We start from the raw sequence: 22,540 nt of genomic DNA on the forward strand, positions 1-22,540 counted from the left end.
GCACAGACCATGGGAAAATGACTAGTAGGAAGTGGTAAAGTTGTGCAGCTCCAGCTGAATCAGGCTTTTCCACAAGTTCAGTTTGCTCTATTTGAACTTTTTCTGCAGCACTGTCTCCATCACATGGATCTGAAAAGAGCTGGAAACCATATTGTTATTAAAATGAGAGAAGAACGGCTCACATTCTGTGTACAGAATGTTCTGGTTTGCATTGAATCATGTACTTGGGAAGGTGACATTTGCGAGGGAGTTAGGGATGGCCTGGCGAACAGGGAACGGTGAAACGTTGCCTTACTGCAGTTGCTTCTCACACGTACGAGGTTAACTTGCAATGCTTTTCATATCGTCATGCACCTCTGCTGTGACCCGTTTGCTGCCTCGCAGTTTCAGATTTAAAATGTGAAGGCACTCCATTATATTACAAAAAAATACTCAATAGTGCAGGCAGCTTTCATCTGAGAACTGATCCTTTTCTCCTTCTGTTTCGCATAAGAGTTCTGCATTTAGCCTGAACAGTTTTAAGCACTGTTTGGTGACTAAGCTAGCAGACCTCTGTGTGACAAGGTAAAGAGCCATATTCTTTATTGAGCTCCTCAGGAAATGACAGGAATTGTATGTGATTTAAACTCTTATCTTTCAAAAGATTATCAGTTCTTGTTATCATGTCAGTTCCACAGTCTTCAACACCTTTGGTTTTGGAAGGTTTAAGGTTTAGAATGCAGTGATATGTTGTCAGTGTCCCAGACAGTATATCTTCCTGTAGTCTTTTTTTTTTAACCAGGGCATCTATATTAATATTAATATAATCTATATATTATTGGGGGCAAAAGTTGGCCCGCGGGCCTTGAGTTTGATACCCAGCTTTTTTTAGATCTCCTTTCTCAGGAAAGCAAAAATACAGGATACTAAGGTTTGTAGTGCTTATGAGCACGTACTGTAGGTTTGGAGGTTCTTATGGGTAGTAACTGTTCTATGAAACAGTAACTAGTTATTTTCACATGGAGGAGTTAATGCTACATGTTTTGATTGTTTAATAAAATTACCTTCTCTTACTTTTTTCAACAGCCTTCACCGCTGAAACATTTTTGCACTGGCGAGCCCCTGAAAACATATGAAAGAAGGCCAAATAATCATTTGAGGTCCATCAAAGGAAATGCCTTTGGTCTGAATATGCTGGGAGCTGGCAAGAAACTTGGGTATATTGTATTTTAAATCGTTTATAAATTCCATTATTCTTCTGCCTTACAGTGATGCCAGTCACACGCTTAAAAAAATATTGAATGTTTCAACGTATAAAATGTTGCATCTGTTTGTGCGTGTGATGAATCCAAGATAATTCTGTTAATTGGCCAGAGTATTTTTTTCTTTGTGCATTAGAAGCGAAAACCCCCAGGTCATAACCCTCTCAGCTGCCAGTCGAACTAACTATTTCATTCTCAGTCCGTCAGCTCCCCGGAGTGTCTTTCTGCACGGACGATACTTCCAGCATGCCAACGCACCAGCGCCAGTTGTAAAAACTGCTGCTCAGAGGTGAGTTCTGTTTTTTTCCTTATGTTTCCTCTTGGCCTGTTTTAGATGTTTTCAAAGTAAGGCATATGAATGAATATATTTAGTATATACAGAGCCTGTAGAAAGTTTACATCCCCTTACTTTTTTTACACATTTAATTATTTTAGATCCTCAGTTTCTTTAAATGAGCGTTTTCCCTTTTTATCTACACACCATACTCCAAGCTTTTAAAATGGAAAATGTTTTTATTGACAAAAAACTATATTAAAAATAAACTGGACAGATCGATGAATGGATACATCTCCACCCCTCTGACCTCATACTGGATGGAAGTGCCTTTGGTTGTTGGAATGGGTTTCTACCAACTTTTCACACCGAGAATCAGCAATATCTGGCAGTTTTTTCTTTACAAACATGCCTTGTTGCTGTCAGGTTCCCTGGGGAGCATCATTGGACAGCTGTTTCAAGTAATGCTCCAGATTTTCAATTGGGTTTAGACTGGGGTGCCCAAGAACATTTAACTTTTTGTCCTTTAGCTGCTCTACAATGTAGCTTTGGCTTTGTTCTTTGGGTTGTTGTCATGCTGAAAGTCTGTCCGTCGTTTCACAACGGTTTCCTCGAGGACTTTTCTGTATTTTTTTCTCCATTTCGTTTTCTCTTCTATCTTGAGTGCCTCAGTCCCTTCTGATGAGAAATATTTCCATAACGTGTTTCTTCCACCACCATGCTTCAAAATAGGGGTGGTGTTCATTAGGTGATATGCTATATTGGGCTTGCCAGACCACAGAACTTTTTGTCCCATGTTTATAGTATCACTTTAATGCTTTGCCGCTGCTTTTGTCAGAAATGGCTTCCTTCCTGACATTCTGCCATGCAGGCCATATTTATGGTGCTTGGGATATTGTTGTCACCTGTACACGTAAAAGCCTGTCTTTCAAAATTGATATTGGCTTCTCTGATCAATCTCTTTCTTCCTTAGTCGTCCAGTTTGGAGGGACCGACTGATCTATGCAAGGTCTTGGTGGTGCCATACAGTACATCTTCCACATTTTATTTGTCCTGGAGTTGTTTTGAAAGCTCCTTGTTTCTCATGATTGATTCTTCGCTTTGAAATGTACTACTCTGAAGAGGAAACATACAGGATTTGCTGAATTTATCCTGAAATCACTAGAGATTAACACAGGTGGAGGCCAGTTGACTTGGTGAGGTATTTGGAAGGAGATTGGCTATACCTGAGTTATTTTAACATTGCTATTAAAAGGATGGTGGCCTCTACTCCAACCCAGCCATATCAGTTTTTATTTTTAATTAATTTCCTATGCATTTCTTGCATATTTTTTCACTTTGAAGTATTGTGGTATGATTGCAAAAAAAAAAGGTGAAAATTGTGGAAGGGGGTGTAGAATTTCTATAGGCATTGTAACACATTTCAATTAAAGCACATTTTGATATCGCCCTCGATCTTTGGTCAATGCATTTTGCATGTGATGTTTCTCCACAGACAGATTGTATATGTTTCCTATAATTAGGTACTTGAATTCTTATTTAACATTGTTGTGTTTTTTTCATACAAAGTAACTTTTTAGATGGGCAGTTCAATACATTAAATAAAAAGTTTCAAAGCTAGAGTGAAGGAAAAAGAGAGGGAGAAGAGCGAGAGAAGCCAGTAGTGATCACTCACTTCATTCTGAGATCATGACAGATTTTCCCCTTCCATAGAAAAAGGCAGGCCGTATGGGTACACTGTGATGGATAAGAGGATACCCTTCTATATTGTATGTGGAGCAATGCTTAATGACCATTTGGGAATTGCTAAACAAACACAAGCAATTGTTATTGACGTTATTGTTACCCTGTATGGAATCTCTGAAGCACAGCAATGACAAATTTATAGTTAGACAAGTAATTCTTATTACTTACAGTATTACTTTTGCACTGTTTTTGTCCTGTTTGTGTACTTTCTCTGTGTATTTGCACGGTTATTGACAATTTTGCACTGGCATCATACTGTTGTTTACACTGTTATTGTTATTGTATTTCTGTCTATTGTCCTGTCTGCTGTTCTATTTGTATACTGCACCTGAGAGACTAAAGAGAAACACTTTTCAATTACCTCATTGTTATTTTAGGACTGCTAAAACCTTATACATCTTACAGAGGTGTTGAACGAAGGAAATTGTTTATCAGACATTGTTAGCTTGACCTTTAGTTAGAAGTTGTTTTGGGTCGCTTTTGTAATTTTTCTTCTTCAGTCCTCAAGTAACTGGTGCATCGTTAAATCAGTGTCGAACAGTTTGATGAACTTCATATTGTTGCGAAAGAATCAGCATTGATGAACGCATTTCAAACCACAATAAAAGTTAAATGTACACAGTAACTTGTAAAACCTCCAATTTACATTGCACAATAGCTGGACTCTCCAGGCATGCACAGCGCCCTATTGTGCAATTCAGAATGTGGCGACAAGACTTCCGGTGACGTGTTGGAGTCTTATTATGTTGTCAAGTTGTAAACAAGCAGGCTTGTGGCGACGTGTCTTCTAATCCAATAGAAATATTGCTCTCCACTTCAAGATGGTTTTGCCGACTAACTGCTACTTGTTAACTCTGCATGCAAATCACGCTGGAAACTTTGAGATGAAATATCTGCGCAACCTGTAATGTATGCGATTTACGAGCGAATAAATAGTTAATGCAGTGACTAGTGAACAGGAAGGGCCACGTCATGTCAAGATTCATGGGAACCCTCGTGATTGGCGAGACCAGGGGTTTGCGTCAACATGGCGACTCATACTACTTTCTCAGTTTTTGTGCCTAATTCAAGATTGGTAAAATCTTTCTATCAAGTCAATGAATTTATTTTGTTACTGAGATTTAATAACCAGTCTGAGAAATTGGGACTGCAGTTCCCCTTTAAGAATGTAATTGAAAATCGGTGGGGGTGATGGAGTGGTGATATTAAAAGTACTGCAGTGAAATAGATTGAAGGGCATGTGGTGTTTCCCTAATTGACGTTGTAAAGGGTGAAGCTTGCAGGCTTTAAACCGGATCAGGCTCTGAGACAAAAGGTGAAAAGATTTTTCTGTTCTAAAGATCTAACATTACTGTTAGTGAGCTGTTAGTAAAATCCCTGGTGTGTTTTTGAAAATATTTTTTTCTGCACTAGTGTTTCGGCTTCAGTTATGGCAATAGGCATATAGAGGCAATCGAGTTTAAGCTGCAGTTGATTTTGCGTACAACTTTGCTAAAGGAGGCTACATTTAAAAGTTGGCATAACTTTTGATTTCCTCTAAATTTCCTCTTTAAATAAGTCTAGCAAATTATAAAAAATGTAACATAGCAAAATCTTCTTTAATCTATTTTTTTCTTTCCTCCCAACAAATAAGAATTCAGTTTTGTTCTACAAAATATATTGGTCCTGTAGATGCTGTGTAGTAGCTAATCCAAGGATTTATCTAGCCTTTTTTTGAAGGAAGCAAAGGTAATAGTTTCAACAGCATGTCAAGAGAGCTTTTACAACCCTGTGAAAAAACATGCCTTACGTTCATCATTTTAAAAGATCTTGGAATGTAATGAATGTCCCCTTAATTCCCGTTTATGTCCCATGGCTTGTGTTTCACTGTTGATTTTGAAGAAGTCAATTGAGTGAACTGCGTCCATGCCTTTGAGGATTTTCAGTACACAGTGGTTCTTCACCATGATTATGGACAACGTGTTCTCAGTTCTTAAACAACTGAGTAACTCCCCTTGTGCGCAGGACCACTGTGGCATGTTCACCCTCAAGTCATTTGTTGTGCTTTGATCATTGTGGGAGAATGTTGTAATTTTCTGATTTCAATATGGACCTTCTGTCCATATTTGCACTAAATTTAATTGTGTTGTTTACAGAATATAATGAACAAAATATGATGTTGCTTCCATTTAAAATATGTCCAGAGTATCTGTATCTTATGGTTTGATTTAAAACATTTTTGTAGCTTCAAATACTACTGATATGCACACGCACTGGTGTATATATGCTTGATAGGTAATGAATGACCGTGTGTTGAACAACAGCATGAAAGAAACGATTGTAAATATGATTAGAGGTAGCCTAATGTATGAATGCTTATAACCTTAAGAAAAGTCCTTTTGTTACAATTTTGCCACATTAGTGTATATCACTTAAAACCTTATCTCCATTGAATCATTGGAGATGAATAATATCAGCTGTAAAAAAGCTCTCTTAATAATTCATTACTCCAAGGAGAATTCACGTTGTGATGAAGGATTGCTCATTGAGGTTTTCCAGTTATGACTTAGCCTTATCTAACTACATGCATTGTATCACAGTTTTGTTTTGCCAATTAATTTTTGTGTTAGAGAAGCAATGTGGGGAAAAATGGTATGGCCAGGTTTTCCTAGACTTTTGCTCAAAGTCTTGCTTGTGTCGTGGTCAAGTTGAGCTAAACATTTTGAAGGTAAATGGGAGTTTATGACATGTTTTCTGGGTTTAGTTTCTTACGCATTTCTTTTTTCCTTCTTAAGCAGCCTTGACCTGAAAGAGAGGTAAGACTGATTATGAAGCAAGCTTGTTGCAAGCTGAAAAAAAATGCTTTATGTAATGGCTTTTTTCGTATAACTTGTGGTGATAACTATCTACCATGGCTTCGCCACCTATACATAATTGCAAAAAATCATTATCATCCCTGTTGTGCGGCATGGCTTTTTTGCTTTTTTAGAACCATTTCATTGGTTGTTTCATTGGATTCTTCATGTATCGATAACATTTTAATAAATTTGAAAAAATAGATTACATTTCTTGCATTGTCTTCTTCCATTCTCTCACTGTCACATGGAAATTGAATACTGAAATACTTCCAAAAAGTCACAAAGTGGCCAAATGGGCTATGATGTAGGTTACGATGTGTACAGCTTTTTTTTTTTTACAATGGCATTGCTGCTTTGGATGTTAATTTACCTGTATTTTGAGTTTTTCCCACATTAATAGCCTTGAATATTTATTTCAAGGAATAGTGCAGCTATCCATTGAAAAATAATTGATCATGTGTGATAAAATATTTTTACCATAAAGTCTTCCCATTTTTCCCACAGAAAAGAATACCCACCGCAGATCCAAAGATTAGAGTTAGACAGCATAATCCTCACTTGTCCAGAAACGACAGGTAAACTGTAACTATTAAATGTTTTTTGGTCGCTTATCCTGTGCTCCTGTCCTGGATGTGTCTGTTCAGTGAGAAATGATCAGAAGCAAGCATGCTTGCTGGCGTGCATTCAGTCATGACTTTCTAGCTTTTACTGGTTCAAGTACTGCCAGCCCTCTGCAGATTCACATTTATCCTGCAGCATCAGTTTCAAATGTAGTCACATTTTTATCAAGGCAAAGCATATTATTTTGTACTGATTGTTCATGTTAATTTAGTTTGGTCTTTGCTATTCCGGTGCCTTTGGGGAGGGCACTATGTAATGAGGTAAAATATAGCATCTGATCTTATGGGAGACAAATAATTCTGCAGAATAACCCTTGTAGTGTACTATGTAGATCGTTTTCACTGGTTCCTGAGATATAATATACTCATAACTGCAGCATCAAAGCTGATGTACAGAGGAGAAACACTATCCAAAATGAAATAAATCCTTGCATTTTCATAGCTCTTTAAAATCACTAAAATCGTTAAATGTTAAAGTGCTTTATATATGTGGAGGGGAGGGGACTTTATCTACCACTGATGTAAACCCCCCTCCTGGGTGCAAAACTAATTCTAATAAGATTATGCAGTAGATAGATTTGACAGCTACAGAGACTGTCCTTCACGTTTTCTCAATTATGCTAGGACATTGCTGACTTAAGAAAAAATATGACCATATGTTTTATTGTCAAAAAAGGACAGACAATTCGATTTTATAAGTTCTCTTGCAGCAAGGTCAGTGCCAAATACAGATATTAAAAACAGTTTCCTTTAATTAATTAAAACTGGGCAATTAGAAACAGTGATAAACAGGTTAATCAGGTTACATCCTTAGCTTCAAACTTCCAGCAAAAATATGTTGAACATACACCCATGAGTCGGAACCAAAGCAAGCACATTGATGCCTTTAACTTCTTAAAATAAATAAAAAAAACGTATGATACCATAGATTGTTTTAAATAATAAATTCGGGGTGTGCAACTTATGGAATAAATGTTATCTGTTTTTCTCAGAAGCAAACAGTATGGTTCATGAAGGGGAAATAAAAAGGCAAACCCAACAGAAGCGCCGGGCTTCATCTGAGGACTTGATAAGTTTTGTTTCATCAACTAAAAACGTGGAGGTGAGTCTAAAGCAAACTGTTTAATGCTAGGTTTAACTGGTTCAGTACCAACAAAGCTAAGTGTAGGCGTTAAGTGAGAAATGGGAGATGGGTGTTGACGTGGAGATTTGCCTATAGTCAAGGCAGTATTGCTGTGGCTACCTTAATGAGCTGTAGTGAGAGGAAAAAAGAAAGGCTAGCATTACTACTATTAGTTATATATTACTAATATTTAATTTTGGTTCTGTGTGACATACGTAAAAGTAACTTTTGGAAATGTTTTTGAAAAAAATAAAGCTTTAGTTTCCTTTGGTTCATATTTGCTTTCTATAGACAATGTAATAAAAGTAAAGAAATGAAACAAGATTACAAGATTTACCACATGGTCCTTCAAATGGTGATCCTTCAAAATAATTCTTTAAAAAAAGAATGGTAGAATGTATTTTCCCACTCTAAATTATTGGTATATATATATAAATGAAATTGCATTCTGTATAGCTTAGTTGTATTTAACATGAATTTAAAGATGTGTTGCTTTTTGTGTAGTTTCAGCAGAAAGCATTAACATAATCCCCTGAACACTTAAACACCAACAATAAAAGTAAACCGGGTTACAGCACAAAACATGTTGCAGTGAGCACAGCCTGGCTGTAGAAACTGGGCAACACAAGCAGACCTGCCTGCCCACTGTGCTTTCACTCCCAGAAGAGAGACACAGAGACACACGGGGCTCTTTCTACTGAACCACAAGAAAAAAAGTTCAGGAATCAGAGAAGCATTCTTCCAAAATAAGTAATCAAATCCCATAATCAAATCTACCATAATCAGAACACGAAACCTGTATTTAAAAAACAAAACAAAACATTTTTTTTTAAGTCAAAATGCTCTTAACTTGTATTGATCTTTCTCTGTAGGCACTGGATCCCCATGAGTACCTTACCGTCTGTGGGAAGTGTGGCAAGCCAAGTGAAGATCACGTCAAGTGTGAAAACTGTGGGAACATACTTTCACAGGACTCGGCAGGCAGCCTCAAAACCAGTACTAATTTAGCTGGAACTGCATCCCCGCTGTCCCGACCTTCCATTCGCCGGCATTCTTCAGGACCAAACCACCTATTACTGAGCAAGAATGCCTTTAGCTCCTCATTGACAATTAAAGCGTCTCAAGTGGATGTAGGATCCTCTCCCCCAGTGCGCATAACTAGGAGTAATCTTTTAATCTCCAATGGGAGAGCACCTTTGGTGACAGGAACAAGTCCCCTTGTAGCAAAGATTTCAAAAGGCAAGAGACAGATGGAAACCAAGCAGCATGAACTGAATGATCCGAGTAAGACATGTTTTTTTTTTGTTTTTGGGTGCATGATAACTACAAGTTGGAAGTGCTTATCTGAACTAGTATACCTTAAAAGAAATTGGTACTTCAAACCAAACTTGAAAGACTCTACCCTGTCTTCTGTAACTAACTTGGATTTTGTAGTGGTTTTAAAGTGGTTTTAAGTAAAGGATTCAAGGATTGATTGTGCTGTCGGGATTCATGATCGATTACTTTCAATGTGGAGTTCAGCAAAGCATAAGCATATGCTGCCTGCTTCTTATTGGTTGTGAAAAGCCCTTTGATATGTTTTTGCTTTTAAACAAAATATGAAGCATGGTGTTAATGAGCTGTATTTTCTATTTCTTCCATGCACGGAAGTCCTGCAGATTTCCTACATAAAACATGATAAAAATCCAATGTATTTAAATCTAGTGTATTTTTAGAATCAGGCAGACCTGTATCTAAATTTATTTTTACATTTTTTATAACCCTTTCGTTTAAGATCTATGTAGATATTTCAGTTAAAACGGTTGGTATGCATGAGTGCTTACTGCCTTCCATAGTGCAAATTTCCTGTTGACTTCCTGTTAAATGTTAAATGTTCAACACTTTGGTGAGCTCTGGCACCACTAGACTTCAATCCTCCTCCATTTAAATTCAAACCTGCCTTTAGCCACAGAAGTACACTGTTTTGTTTGCAGCGTGGTGTGGCAGAAGTTGAAAACAAAATAACTCCTATTCCACAGCAACATACCTTATCATTTTCATTCAGAATAAAGTTGCTTCTTGTCATGCCACCTCTGGTGTGAATGCCCCTTCAGGCTAAATGATTGTTAGTACTCGGGGTTTGGTACTTCCTTGTATGAGAGATCTTTTTCTTTTGGCTGGTCGCTTGCTTGTCAGTCTTACTGTGCATAGTTGAGGAGTCAGCTGTTAGTGTGAAGGCACTAGCCGTGGTTTTCGCAGTGCTGCATCAGGAAGAACTGTGCTAGGAGTACCCACTTTGCCTTACATGTTATTACCTTCCTTTCATTGTTTGTCTTCCATTCCCCATGGTACATAATAGGACTTTCAAAGTCATGCAGCCACAGGCCACATTGAGACAAGTCTGAGAGCTGCCTGTGCCTGTAGCTGCACCACAGCATGGCTGTAATATACATGAATCTTATATTAAACAGTACTAATCTTAAATATTTTCTTAATCTTGTGGTGCTCTCCTTTGCACTCAGTTGTTGAATTCTTATCTTAATAAGGTCTTTATTTCATTCTAGTGCATGGAAGATGTATACTGTGAAAGGAAAGGTCATGCTCTTTGCAAAAAGATGCCTTAGCAACATAAATAAGTAGATTAGTGGTGTTTTTGACTAAGCTCATGAACAGTTATGCCAACTGTGACACTTAAATAATGTTCTGTTAAATGTGTGAAAACTAATGGTGAAACATTAAAAACGAATAGTTCCAATCTCAATGTGGGAAAAATGCACCAGATATCATTGATAATTTTACAAGCTTTACAATATTTGCATTATCAATGGCACCTTTAATATAGGTTAGTAAACTTTAAGACACAGTGAAATAAGGAACCCAGCATTTTGTTGATTTCTTGAGCACTATTAACAGAGTTATAACTTTTATTTTTCTATTGTTTTAGATGTAGACAGTCTCTTTCATAGTTAACAGCCAGGTTGAAAAGCAGGTGGAACAAGTAGAAATAATCACCTCAAACCTAAGGTTAATCATCTAGGACCTTAGTTATCATGCAGGCAAAAACACAATAATTGGTGTTTCCAGGATGCTGAGGCTGACTTGAATGCAGGACATTAAGTTGTCTTGGTATTGTGAGGTGTTATTGTCGTTGCTGGCCTCTTGACTATTGCCATGCTCTTTCAGTTGTGTTATCTAGTGATGATGAGGAGGAGGAGGCAGACAACGCCAGCACAGGCAGTGTGAACAGGATGGACAGCATCTCTCCGAGGCCTGCAGACTCCGCACACTCCTCACCAGCGCCCTCTGGTGGAAAAGTGGAGGCGGCAGTTAAGGACAACACAGAACAGCCTGATTGGCTGACTGACGACTACTTTACAGACGTAGATGCCAGAATCACATTACCAAGGAAAGCACGGATGAAGGACCAGGTACATTTTATGGACGCTTTTGTTAGAGGTTATCACCATGCAGTGATGTCTCTTTGTGGTAACCAAAAAAGGTTTAGAAATCAAAATGTCTGTTATATTCTTTTGGTGTTTTTTTCCCATTAAGTTCAAGGTTTTATTTTCCCCTAAGGAAAATCCATTTTAAAGCACAGTCCAATTCAATAATACAACAAGGACAGATAAATATTACCAACAAAGAAGACAGTAGAATAGTTTTTGATATTTTCAGTAAGTACTTTTGGGTGCATTTCAGATTTTCTTAATTTTTCCCATGTTTGATTGCAGTTTGGAAATGTAGTTTCTGATAAAAGTATCACCAAACGGCGAAAAATTGGGCAAAGCAACACATCCACTAACAGTACCAAACAGCCCTCCATGCTGGAGAGCATTATTCTGGATTGCCGGAGTATAAGAATAGGAACATTGCGCAAGGCAGTGGTAAAGCCTGTCATTGTAAGTGGCCTTTTCTTTGTTTTTGTACATTTTGCTTAACTGTAAAGTGATAAAAATGATTTTTTGTATCACGCATGTATTAAAATGTTATTTTACAGTGATCTGCATTTACATCATTTTTGGAAAGTCCTACAACACAATAATATTTATTTTATATAGTTATCTCAAGGTGTTTTACAATAGAAAAATGAAAGCACAATGTATACACATTAAAAGACTATTTCGTAGCATTAAGCAAGTACAATCTACTGTATAAAAGTAAGGTTTAAGACAAGATTTTAGGGGGATTGCAATTTGAAATTTGTAAAAAAAAATGTATACCCTCATTGAATTTGTTTTGTTACTAAGATTTAATAAGCTGCAGTTCCCCTTTGTGCAGCCAAAGTTCAGCGCCTCATGTTTCAAACTTGAAAGGAGACAGGAGCCCATGAGCATGCATATGTGTGAAAGCATATAACAGCAGACAGGAACCAAACTCTTCCAGCCTTAAATAGATAATAATCGATCAAAGTGAGGCAACAATTAATAATATTGTCTGTAAAATATCAAATTGCTGCAATTCAGATTTATATATATTTTTTTCCATTTTAGTTTACTGTTGATTACATCCAAATTGAAACAGAAGGTAAGAAAACTAATTTACATGAACATTTTTCAACTTTGTCTTACACCAGGCAGTATCCAAAAATAAGATCTTTATAATAGTATGGTTAGAATGTACTGCCAGATACGTTTGTGGCACATACAGTATGTGCGTAGTTTCATATTTTAATTTGAGACTTTTATTCTTGCAACAGCACATGGTAACTACTATGTTTTGCATGAGGAGATAATAACATTTTGGGTAGTTCAACATTAGGGTAATTCAGAGTAGTTTTACATGTTTTTGTAAATCTTAAGTATTAATTGTGTAATCTTTTATGGTTTATCGGTTTGAAGAAGTAATAAATGATTGCTGTAGTTGTACAGATTAATGCATATATGAAAGTTCCTATATAGCCAGCATTCAAAAAGTATTTTTCTGTCATTTGAATTTAATTTTAGTGATAGTTTAAACAAATTAGGTAAGCATGATTATAATTCACTTATTGCATGTTCTTTTTTTGCATAAGCTTCTACAGTGGATAAGATGCAAACCATCACGCTAAAAACGTCTGAAATCTCCTGCTGTGAATGGTGCAATGTCAGAAAGCTGCCTGTCATCTTTTTCCAAACCACTCAGTCTGAATGCTTTCGTCTCCAAGACCTGTTGCAAATGTCTAAAGAAAATGGTGGAGTTTGGTATGATTGTAAAGGTCCAAGTAAGTATTGTGTGATTTTTTTCAATTTGTTGTACTTTACCCAAATTTGTTTTTAGAAATATGTTATGTCGGTCACTGATAGTTAAAATTCTAAAGTGAAAAGGGAGATGAATGTTTTGGTTTAAGAAAAGGGTTATAACAACCCGTATCATCAGTTATGGAGAATTAACTAAACTAGTGAGTTAACTAGTCAAGCTTACATATGATACCAAAATAGAAAGATTATCAAATACTGTAGAAAGAGCAAATATTTTTTTAATAATTGTTTTTATTGTTTATAGGTTGCAAGAACATAAAATATAAATTCGAAACACGAAACACCGACAGAACAGGCTGTTTGTGAAATTATTTATGTTGACACATTTCTACCTTCTTAGAGATTGTGAGGAAACAAATCAAGAAACTAAGTTACATTGTTTAATGTTTATAATTTAGATCAGAGGATTTTATTTTTTAAAATGAGGCACTAGTAACACTAAGAATTCATTTAGAATACAATGTACAATTATTGTCACCATGTTAAAGAAAAAAATATTGCTACTCTGGAATCACTCCAGAGAAGACCTACCAGATACACAGCAGAGCTTAAGGGAATTCTAGGTTCAGGGATATGAGCCTTTTTTAATTTGTAGTGTTTTAGGGGAGTATGGAACAAGATACCCAGCCATGGTTTTGAAGCTGATACCCTGTCTTCCTTCAAGACACAGCTGGATGAGATCCTTGGATCAGTTTGCCACTAATGAGCTAAAGAGGCTAATTAAAGTATCGTCATGGCCTGTTGTTTGTGACCATTTTAAAATATCTTTTTAAGTTGTTCCTTGCAACCCAAAGCATCTCCCAGTTGTTCTGGTGAAAGATACCTTTTGTCTTATTTCATATCTTGCTCAGTTCTTTTCCACCCTCTGTCTCCCTTGCCCTGATCTTCCTTAACCTATAAATCTCAGATGTACTTTGCAAAACAAAACATTTTGAGTAAAGGCTAATTCATGGCCTGGGTTTGATCCAAGATGGCAGCTTCCTACAGAAGCCTTGTTGGGACTTTAAAAGTGACCCGTCCAATTATGACCCATTGCAACATTTTTAAGTTACCCTTTTGGTAATCTGATTAATTGAAAATACTTAGATGTGCTAAATTCTAAAAAAATTGTTAGACACTTTGGAATATTTTGTATACTTGTGTGAACGTATGGCTCTGTACACACAGAGATGTAAACTGCATCTTGAGAGACAGCAACTCAGATTTCCAGTTGTCAAATGCAATGCATGCGTCGTTTGGTGTTAATTAGGTAGCATATTACTATGATCTTGCCACACAATAAAAACACTTCCACAATGTGAGCATCTCTGGTTCTTTATTCAACCCTCCAAGAATCTACTGTGTAATATTCAAAAATGGGAAATTGGAAGAACTGGTAGTTTCTGATTTTGGTGAATGAAATTATTTAAAGATATTTTCTTTTACTCTTTATGCCTAGTATGTATGTATCGTGCATTCAGTCAAGGATGCAGCTGGCAAAGCCTTTTTTTGTAATTTTACAGATCTTGATGAGAAATACATTGTCTTGATTTTTGAGAATGGGCTGTCATTACGTGAACAAGCTATTCTGGAGGAAATACTACAAGAAATTGGGAAAGCAAACAATATCGAAGACTTTTTGATCAAAATACCATTTGATGAAGCCAATATCAGACTAGTTCGTTTCACTAAAAGCTGCCCAGACAGTGCTTCAAAGGAAAAGGTAAGCAATCTGTTGCATTGAAAGGAGGTTCTTCTTTTTCCTGTTGTACCTATGCCTGTTGCCTTATGGGTTGATTAGGACATTTGTTGTCTTTGTTTATTGTGGATTTTGGTGCCTGTTGCGAGTTGAACCCAGTGACACTGATATACAACAGCCTTAACTTGTAGAGTTTTCAAAATTACTAGAAAGGTTTTATGACCACTGAATTACGGAAATATATATATATACTGTATATGTGTAAAAATGTACTACAGAGGGTGTTGAGGGTGATGTTGACGGCAGCTTATTTGACTTGGTCATACTAGCTAAGTTGTACAAAATAGTTGTTCGTGTTAAGAGGTCTCAGGGTACATGCTTGAACTGCTGCTTAAATTTTAGGAACAATTTCTGTCACAGATCTTAAGTATTTGATGAAAGTGAGTATTTATCCAGGGTGTCTGCACAATAACACATAAACACAAAATCATTCAGTAGGAATATAGTGGTAATAAAATAGAAATGACAAGGAAAACAAAGCACTGAGGCAGTCACATAAGAAGTTCAATGCTTGTGCAAAGAAGAGAGTGAACCACCCATTAAAGGTAAATACCATTTACTGTAGGTAAGAATAATAAAATGACCAGAATTTTAGCTTCTCTGGGCGAAGGAGAATATGTTTGGCTGTCACAGTATTCAGGCAAGAATGACACAAAAGCATTAGTGAGTCTTTTCATCTTTTCAGTTAGCTAAGGAATGGTACTGTTCCTCCTATCTGGCTCTCTGAAAATGGTGTTTTCAAACATGGTTTTGAACATAATCTTATACACAACACAAATTGAGTCGTAATATCTCAAGTAAGAGCTTAAGGCCAGTTGCTAATAAGCTATTCAAATCAAAATCATTAAATGGCATTAAAAAAGTATTTATTTCCACAAATTTGTACTCAAATTTTGACTCTTCTACAAAAAACAGACTGTTCCTTCACTTGACGTCAGCCTTTTGTTTTCTATAGACTTTTATCAATTTTCAATTGCAATTGCAATGAACGAAAAGCAGTGCACTAACTGCAGTTCAACCTGTGCTAAAGTAGTTTGTGCTAAACCAAACAAAACCGTCACCATGCACTGAGCTTGTGTTTAGCAGTTGGCTTGTGGGGTGAGGCTGTGCGTAATTGAGGTTTTAGATGGGATGAAATAGTCCAGCTTTATTATAAGCTGAGCATCTGGCCAACTTCTTTAATGTACTCTGTTGAAGGAAACTTAGTCAACGTTTTCTCTCCTGACAGGGTTCTGAATCCAGTCCACGTGTGCCTGTGTCAACACGACTCCACGCTTCTGCGCAGAGATACTTTGATGACGACGAAGAAATGGCAGAGCTCCACCCAACCTTTACAGGTCCAATAGAAAAGTAAGATTTTTTAATGCTCTCTCAAACTATATCCATTACTATACGTTTGGTTTTCAATAATGTTTTTGTTGGTGTGTTTCAGATTAATTGTGTATCCTCCGGCCCCAGCCAAAGGGGGGATTTCTGTCACAAATGAGGACCTTCACTGCCTGAATGAGGGGGAGTTTTTAAATGATGTCATCATAGACTTTTATTTAAAGTAGGTTGGCTTCCCAAATTCTGTTTTCTGCAACTATCTTGTACACTTTGATTGAATTACTGGTCAGTTTTTCATTACATTATAAGGTTGAAATGCTGGAAGGATGATTATTTTAAACATACTGGTGATTTTAAGCCTGAAAACATTAAAGAATTTTCAGTTTACAGCAATAGGGATATAAGCTCAGGGATATAAGTATGTTTTGTGCATCGGATTACAACCAGGTCCCACCTCTGGGAACAAAAAATATCTGCTAAAACAGTTTCCATCGGTTTCAAAGAGCTTTGTTATTTTATTAATGTCACTGGGTTTGTATCTGTCTGTGTAATTTGAGTAATATTATGGGTAATATGAGTATGCTGCTAATTAGAATTGGAAAGATTTTATTGTTTTTAAATAAGTGTGCATTTTTATGTAAAATTAGTAGGTCTTCATGAAAAGTAATGTTATCCATCCCTGCCCTCTGTAGGAAAACAGGCATCTTGAAACTATTCTCTTTTACTTTTTTAGATACTGCTAATATATTGTTGCTAGTCTCTAGTATAGCAAGTGTTTTTGTAATAAAAACAAAAGGTTGGGTGAGGAGTTCAGCTTTGTGTTCTCCTTTTAGGATTATTAGGTGTGGCAGCAGTGTGAGGTTGTTATTGGGGCTATCAACTTAAAATTGTGAGGCTGTGGGTTCAGATCTTAAATGGGCCTCTGCTGTTGTAACCTTCAGAAAGCTATTTCACTCCAGTTTATTCAGTATAAAGCTTACCTGTATGAATGAATACAAATAATGTTGGATACAAACATCAGTCAAATGATTAAATACATGGTTTCAGGTTTTCTTATGTTGCCCAGAAGAAGGAGGTGCATGATTGCTGTCGTTTTAAATGAAGATAATGTAAAAGCTTCCTAGTTTTTATAAAAAGCTTTAAAAATCAATCAAAGTGAAGTAAGAGTTCAGTACCTTGAATATTAGGAGATTATTTTAGTGGTTCATGTGTAGTTTTCATGCACTGAATGATCATTTAGTGGCAAAAGGTTATTTTACGTCTGATCTATACTGTTAATGTATAGAAAACAAGATGAGTGAGCTTTAGAATTTTAGGATTTTGTAAACATTTAGAGTCATAGCATGGTTGGCCTGCTCTTAATATTGTTTTGGTCCTTTTAGATATTTGGTCCTTGAAAAGTTAAAAAAGGCAGATGCCCAAAGAAGTCATGTTTTCAGCTCATTCTTTTACAAGCGACTAAATCAGAGGGAAAGGAGAAGTGTCGTGGACCCTACCAATTTACCGTAAGTTATTTTTTCACTACATTTAAAGTAGCACTTTATATTTTGTCTGTATGTCTCCCAGATTGTCTCCAGAAGGTTTATGTGTCATTCTCCTTATGTTCTAGAATACAAAAGAGGAGGCACAATAGGGTAAAAACCTGGACACGCCATGTGGATCTTTTTCAGAAGGATTTCATTTTTGTTCCTATAAATGAATCGTAAGTACTATACATTTCAGACATACTGTGAAATAAGTCCTGGGAAGTAATCTTACAACTTTTACCCAACAGGTTCTTAGCTATTGTGATTAATGTTAAATCATTTTACCAGGCAGATTATTTTTGTGTAAGTTTTAAGGAAATTATTATCGGAAAGCTAGTTATTGTAATATTGAGATTTTTCCTAAAATCTATACTTTAAAACAAAAGAAAATTAAAAAAATGAACAGGTCATTGAATACTTAGTCTCACATACCTACATTTAAATAAGTTATCCAAATAAGATAAATGACAAATTATGATCATATTGTCCATTTCTAATATAAAATGCAACAAATCTTACAACTGTATTCTAAAATAAATGCAAATGTTTTGATCTCTAGTGTGAAAATTAAATCGTATGCAAAATGCATCATCATTGCTTTTCTTGTATCTTGTAGAGCTCATTGGTTTCTAGCAGTGATTTGCTTCCCTGGTTTGGATGGACCCCAGTTTGAACCAAACCCTTTGTACCGTACCTCAGAGTCCATCGTGGTTAACAGTTCCACAGCAGAAGAGAGTCTTTCCTCTGCCGCAGAGGAAGTAGAAAACTCAACAGAAAGGTTCCCTTCCAGTCCTGCGTTTCAGGCTTCAAAGTGCCCCATGACTAAAGCCCTTATCGTCAGCACTACTGAAGAGTCTTCCGAGAGTGACTGTAATACAGACCAGGTCAAAGGAGTGGCAGTCCCTTCTAACAGCGTGAAAGACAATGAAAGAGCAAACACGCACGAATTTAGGAACACGCAGAGCAGCACCACGACAGGAGTGAATGGTTTTCGGGCTGACAAGCAAAAGGCTCCACAGCAGTGTATAGGTGAGCATGTGCTGAGGGTACGAGAAATTCCCTCCTTCTGGTTTAATTATTCTCATCACTGTGGCAAGGGTGGAACTTGGAACTCATGGACTATTTCATTCACTTTAGTACTGACCACTAATCGAGTAAATTAGTAGGTTCAATTATGTAAGGAATAGCCAGCTATGGTACTTGAGAGTAATAGTGTATTTGTGTTTTTTACAAACTATACTATAAATTGAAGTAACTGCCTGCTTCAGTGACCACACTTCTGGCTTGTTGTTCTGGCTTAATTTTTTTGGTAAAAATGGGTTGATTTAAAAAGCTGAAAGGGCACCATGTTTCCTAAAATTCTGAATTCTAATTCCCTGGCAAACTGTTACGCAAAGTTTACCATTTAGAAATAGTGGCTTCTAATTTCACCTTGAAATGCTTCATATGTATATTATTGTGATGTATAACTTTGTTCTTATTTAAAATATGTGCTCAGGTGTGTTTCTTCTTCATTCTGTGTAGGTGGTTTGCAGAGAATACGCCTATGCTATGGTAATTCAAAGAACAGGGATGATGACACATTCACCTTTTCAGATGATCAAGACTCAAGTCTGGTAAATGCTGCTTTCACATGGAATGATAAAACATTTCCTGAAAAACAGTTTGTTAGTTCGTCCCAAAAACTGGCGATATTTGTTTTTCAAAAGGTATATACTGGTATGTAAAAAATCAAAACAATGTTTGAATTTTTTGTATACCAGTATATACCTTTAAGGTCTATACAAGAACAAAGTAGTTTTTGTTCTGAAATGAACATTTTCTTACATTTTAGGCGCATATTTTATTGCCAGAAAGCTTAACTAACCTGTGTAAAATCTCCCTTTCAGATTTTGTAAGGTAATGGGAGATAAATATAAACACCAGTGAAGTGTGTCTGCCTCATTACAGTTCCACTGTAGGATTCAGGATGAGGTTTCTTTATATATGCATAAACTCCATGAAAAGTATTCTCCCACTTTCAGATTTTCTGAACTTGCATATTTTTCCAGTGAATTTTAGCAGAGCTCCATTTGTGTCCTAGTGATAAATAAAGGGAGTAAACAAATAACATTTGGTGCTTGTTCCATTTATTTCACAAAGTCATCCAGCATCCAATGTCCTTGTGTGAAAAGGTTAACACCCCCTTAGATTCGGTAACTGGTTACATCACCTTTAGCTACAATAACTGGAACCATATGTTTAATCTAATTGGTGATCAGTCTCTCATTACAGTGTAGGAATCCTGGCCGTTCATCTATGACAAAATGTGTAAAATCATTAACTTTTCTGGGTTTTCTAGCATGAAGTGCATTCGGTCCTGCCACAAAATTTAAATGGGATTAACATCTGGGCTTTGATTTGGCTATTCCAGAACAATGAATTTCTTCTTCATCCGTTCTCTTGTTGACTTGCTTGTATGTTAGGGATCATTGTCTTGCTGCATGACCCATTTGTGCTTAAGCTTTAACTGACAGACAAATGAGCTGATATTCTCCTGTAGAATTCTCAGATACATCGCAGAATTAATGCTTCCTTTACTGCAGGCAAGTTTTCCAGGTCCTGAGGCTGTAAAGAATCCACAAATCATGATACTTACCACCACCATGCTTGGCTGTTCTGAGGTTCTTATTTGCCTTCTTGTGAAATGCAGTGCATGGTTTTTGCCAGACATAACAGCACCCACATAGCCAGAAAAGCTTCACTTTTGACTCATCTGTCCATAGAACATTCCCCAGAGGTCTGAAGAGTCATCCAGGCATTATACTTGAGGCAAACATCAGTGTTCCTCTTAGTGAAAGGAACACCCACCTTGCTACTCTCCCATTAATCCTGTTTTTATCCAGTGCTTTTCTCATGGCGAGGACAAGAACACTGAATTTAACCAGGGCAAGAGAGGGCTGCAGATCCCAGAATGTTGTTCTGGTGTTCTTTGCGATTTCCTGGACAATTTCATGATGCTCTCTTGGAATGATCTTGGCAGGACAGCTGCTCTTGAGAAGATTGACTATTGTCCAAAATCTTCTTTATTTCGAGACTGTGGATCAGTGAAGTCCCTGAGGTTTTGAGATTTTAGATTTCGTAACATTTTCCAGACCGATAGGCATCAGTTCCGGTTTTCAAAGGTCTTCAGGAATGTCTTTGGATTGGGGCATGACACGCTTTTAGATTCTGTGTTGTGATAAGTTCACTGTGATGATGGGAGCCAAAGTCTGGGAGTTTTATTTTGAGCAGGGTTGGCCCAAATCAGCACTGATAGTTTAATATTCACACAGCTGGTCCTAGCTGTTCCCTTAATTGAACTGATTGAAATAGGGTGGTGTTAATTTTTTCACACAGGGTCATTGGGTGTTAGATGACTTCATGAAATGAGCACTAAATACTAACAGCAAAATACAGATCTTAGATTTTTAAAATGTTTAAAACATTTACCAAAATGCATAAAGCATGACAGTATGTTTCACACAATTCAGGAAAAACAAACAATGAATTGATCAGCTGTGAAGCTAGAGGGGAAGCTATAAAGGAAGAACAGCTGCACCTGCAAAAGAAGCTGCAAACTGTGAACTAAAATATGAAATACACAATATTCTGGCTGTAGAGACAAAACAATTCAAAGTTTATAGCTGCAGGTCCAAATTGAATGATTTTAATGAAGCAACACAACTACCATACATGGAATCAGAAAGAATGGACGTGGTTGTTGTGTGAGTTGTTAGCAGCTGAAGTGTTTTTCCATGCCCATCCGAAGTAAAAAGACTTTCTTTCATCTGTCGGTCTACAGGACGAAAGCAGTGAGGACGGGACTTTGGCAGATGACACGTTGACCTCTTCAGAGAGCGGGCAGTGGAATCAGAAACCTACCATTTGCAAACAGTTAGTGCTAAATGCATTATTCGGGGATGTTTGGGATTTGCGGTACTCAATTTGAAAGAATCAAATGAGCACTCACTGAAATCAGTTGTTTATACAAATGCATATTACACATTTCAAAACGAAAGGTCACCATTTTGACTCTTGTGTAAACCCTGTGGAAGAACAGAGCAGTGTTGTTCTTATTCATATGGAGTCAAACTGAAAGGGCAGAAGCAATGAGAAAACAGTGCTCTTGTTAAATGAAAAATATTGGCAAAACTGCATTATTTTGGGAAAGTTCTCCCATCCTCTATCGCTAGATGGCGCTAATGTCATTGGCTTTGTTCTAGCCTGCAAAGTCTTCATCCGTACTTCACTTTAATGGGGACTGTGGTACTATTTGTGTTCTCCATCAGTGTAAGAATTGAATGAAATGAGTGCATCACTGTTATGTTGATTACAATCTAGTACAGTCTAGTAACAATCAAGTATTTGTTTAAAACCTGCCATTTATCTAATCTTCAACAGAGTAACTGTCAAGGTGTATCTTAACTTACATATGTCTGTGTATCTTGACGTGTGTGTGTGTGTATTTCACAGACCTTGCATTCTTATCATGGATTCCTTGCGAGGCCCTACCCGGTCCACTGTGGTGAAAACACTACGGGAGTAAGTTTTTTTTTAGTGTTTTATCCTCTCTCATTGTAAAAACCTGAACGGTGTACAGACTTTGTTAATTATGTTAATTGTGAACAGATACCTGGAAGTGGAATGGGAGGTGAGAAAAGGAAACAAAAGGAGTTTTGGTAAAGATGTCATGAAAGGCTCCAGTCCCCGTGTCCCACAGCAGGACAACTTCAGTGACTGCGGTGTATACATCCTTCAGTATGTGGAGAGTTTCTTTGAGGTAGGTTGGAGGTAACTGGCACAGTCCATGTGTCCGATACCTTTCAAGCCCAAACCCTCATCGTTGTAAGTTACTGACGGCACAATTTCTAT

At 36.9% G+C, this 22,540-nt stretch overlaps 1 protein-coding gene across 7 annotated transcripts in view; it reads left to right on the forward strand.

The window, feature by feature from the left end:
- The window catches only part of senp6a (SUMO specific peptidase 6a), a 45,604-nt gene that overhangs the window by 22,551 nt on the left and 513 nt on the right, over positions 1-22,540 (forward strand). For 2 of the 7 annotated variants that reach the window (XM_088626680.1, XM_088626686.1), the window contains 20 exons: positions 1,066-1,196; positions 1,441-1,530; positions 6,036-6,056; positions 6,603-6,673; positions 7,711-7,820; positions 8,714-9,125; positions 11,004-11,248; positions 11,552-11,719; positions 12,311-12,344; positions 12,832-13,020; positions 14,560-14,759; positions 16,024-16,145; positions 16,228-16,344; positions 17,504-17,626; positions 17,731-17,823; positions 18,264-18,676; positions 19,172-19,263; positions 21,471-21,562; positions 22,142-22,210; positions 22,298-22,448. In XM_088626680.1, the coding sequence (XP_088482806.1) occupies positions 1,066-1,196; positions 1,441-1,530; positions 6,036-6,056; positions 6,603-6,673; positions 7,711-7,820; positions 8,714-9,125; positions 11,004-11,248; positions 11,552-11,719; positions 12,311-12,344; positions 12,832-13,020; positions 14,560-14,759; positions 16,024-16,145; positions 16,228-16,344; positions 17,504-17,626; positions 17,731-17,823; positions 18,264-18,676; positions 19,172-19,263; positions 21,471-21,562; positions 22,142-22,210; positions 22,298-22,448 (2,943 nt within the window). The remainder of the gene's footprint in view (positions 1-1,065; positions 1,197-1,440; positions 1,531-6,035; positions 6,057-6,602; positions 6,674-7,710; positions 7,821-8,713; positions 9,126-11,003; positions 11,249-11,551; positions 11,720-12,310; positions 12,345-12,831; positions 13,021-14,559; positions 14,760-16,023; positions 16,146-16,227; positions 16,345-17,503; positions 17,627-17,730; positions 17,824-18,263; positions 18,677-19,171; positions 19,264-21,470; positions 21,563-22,141; positions 22,211-22,297; positions 22,449-22,540) is intronic. The other 5 variants (XM_088626682.1, XM_088626683.1, XM_088626681.1 and 2 more) reach the window with 5 other exon arrangements.

The sequence above is a fragment of the Lepisosteus platostomus genome, chromosome 3, assembly GCF_059453375.1.
Source record: "Lepisosteus platostomus isolate fLepPlt1 chromosome 3, fLepPlt1.hap1, whole genome shotgun sequence".
NCBI classification, from domain to species: Eukaryota; Metazoa; Chordata; class Actinopteri; order Semionotiformes; family Lepisosteidae; genus Lepisosteus; species Lepisosteus platostomus.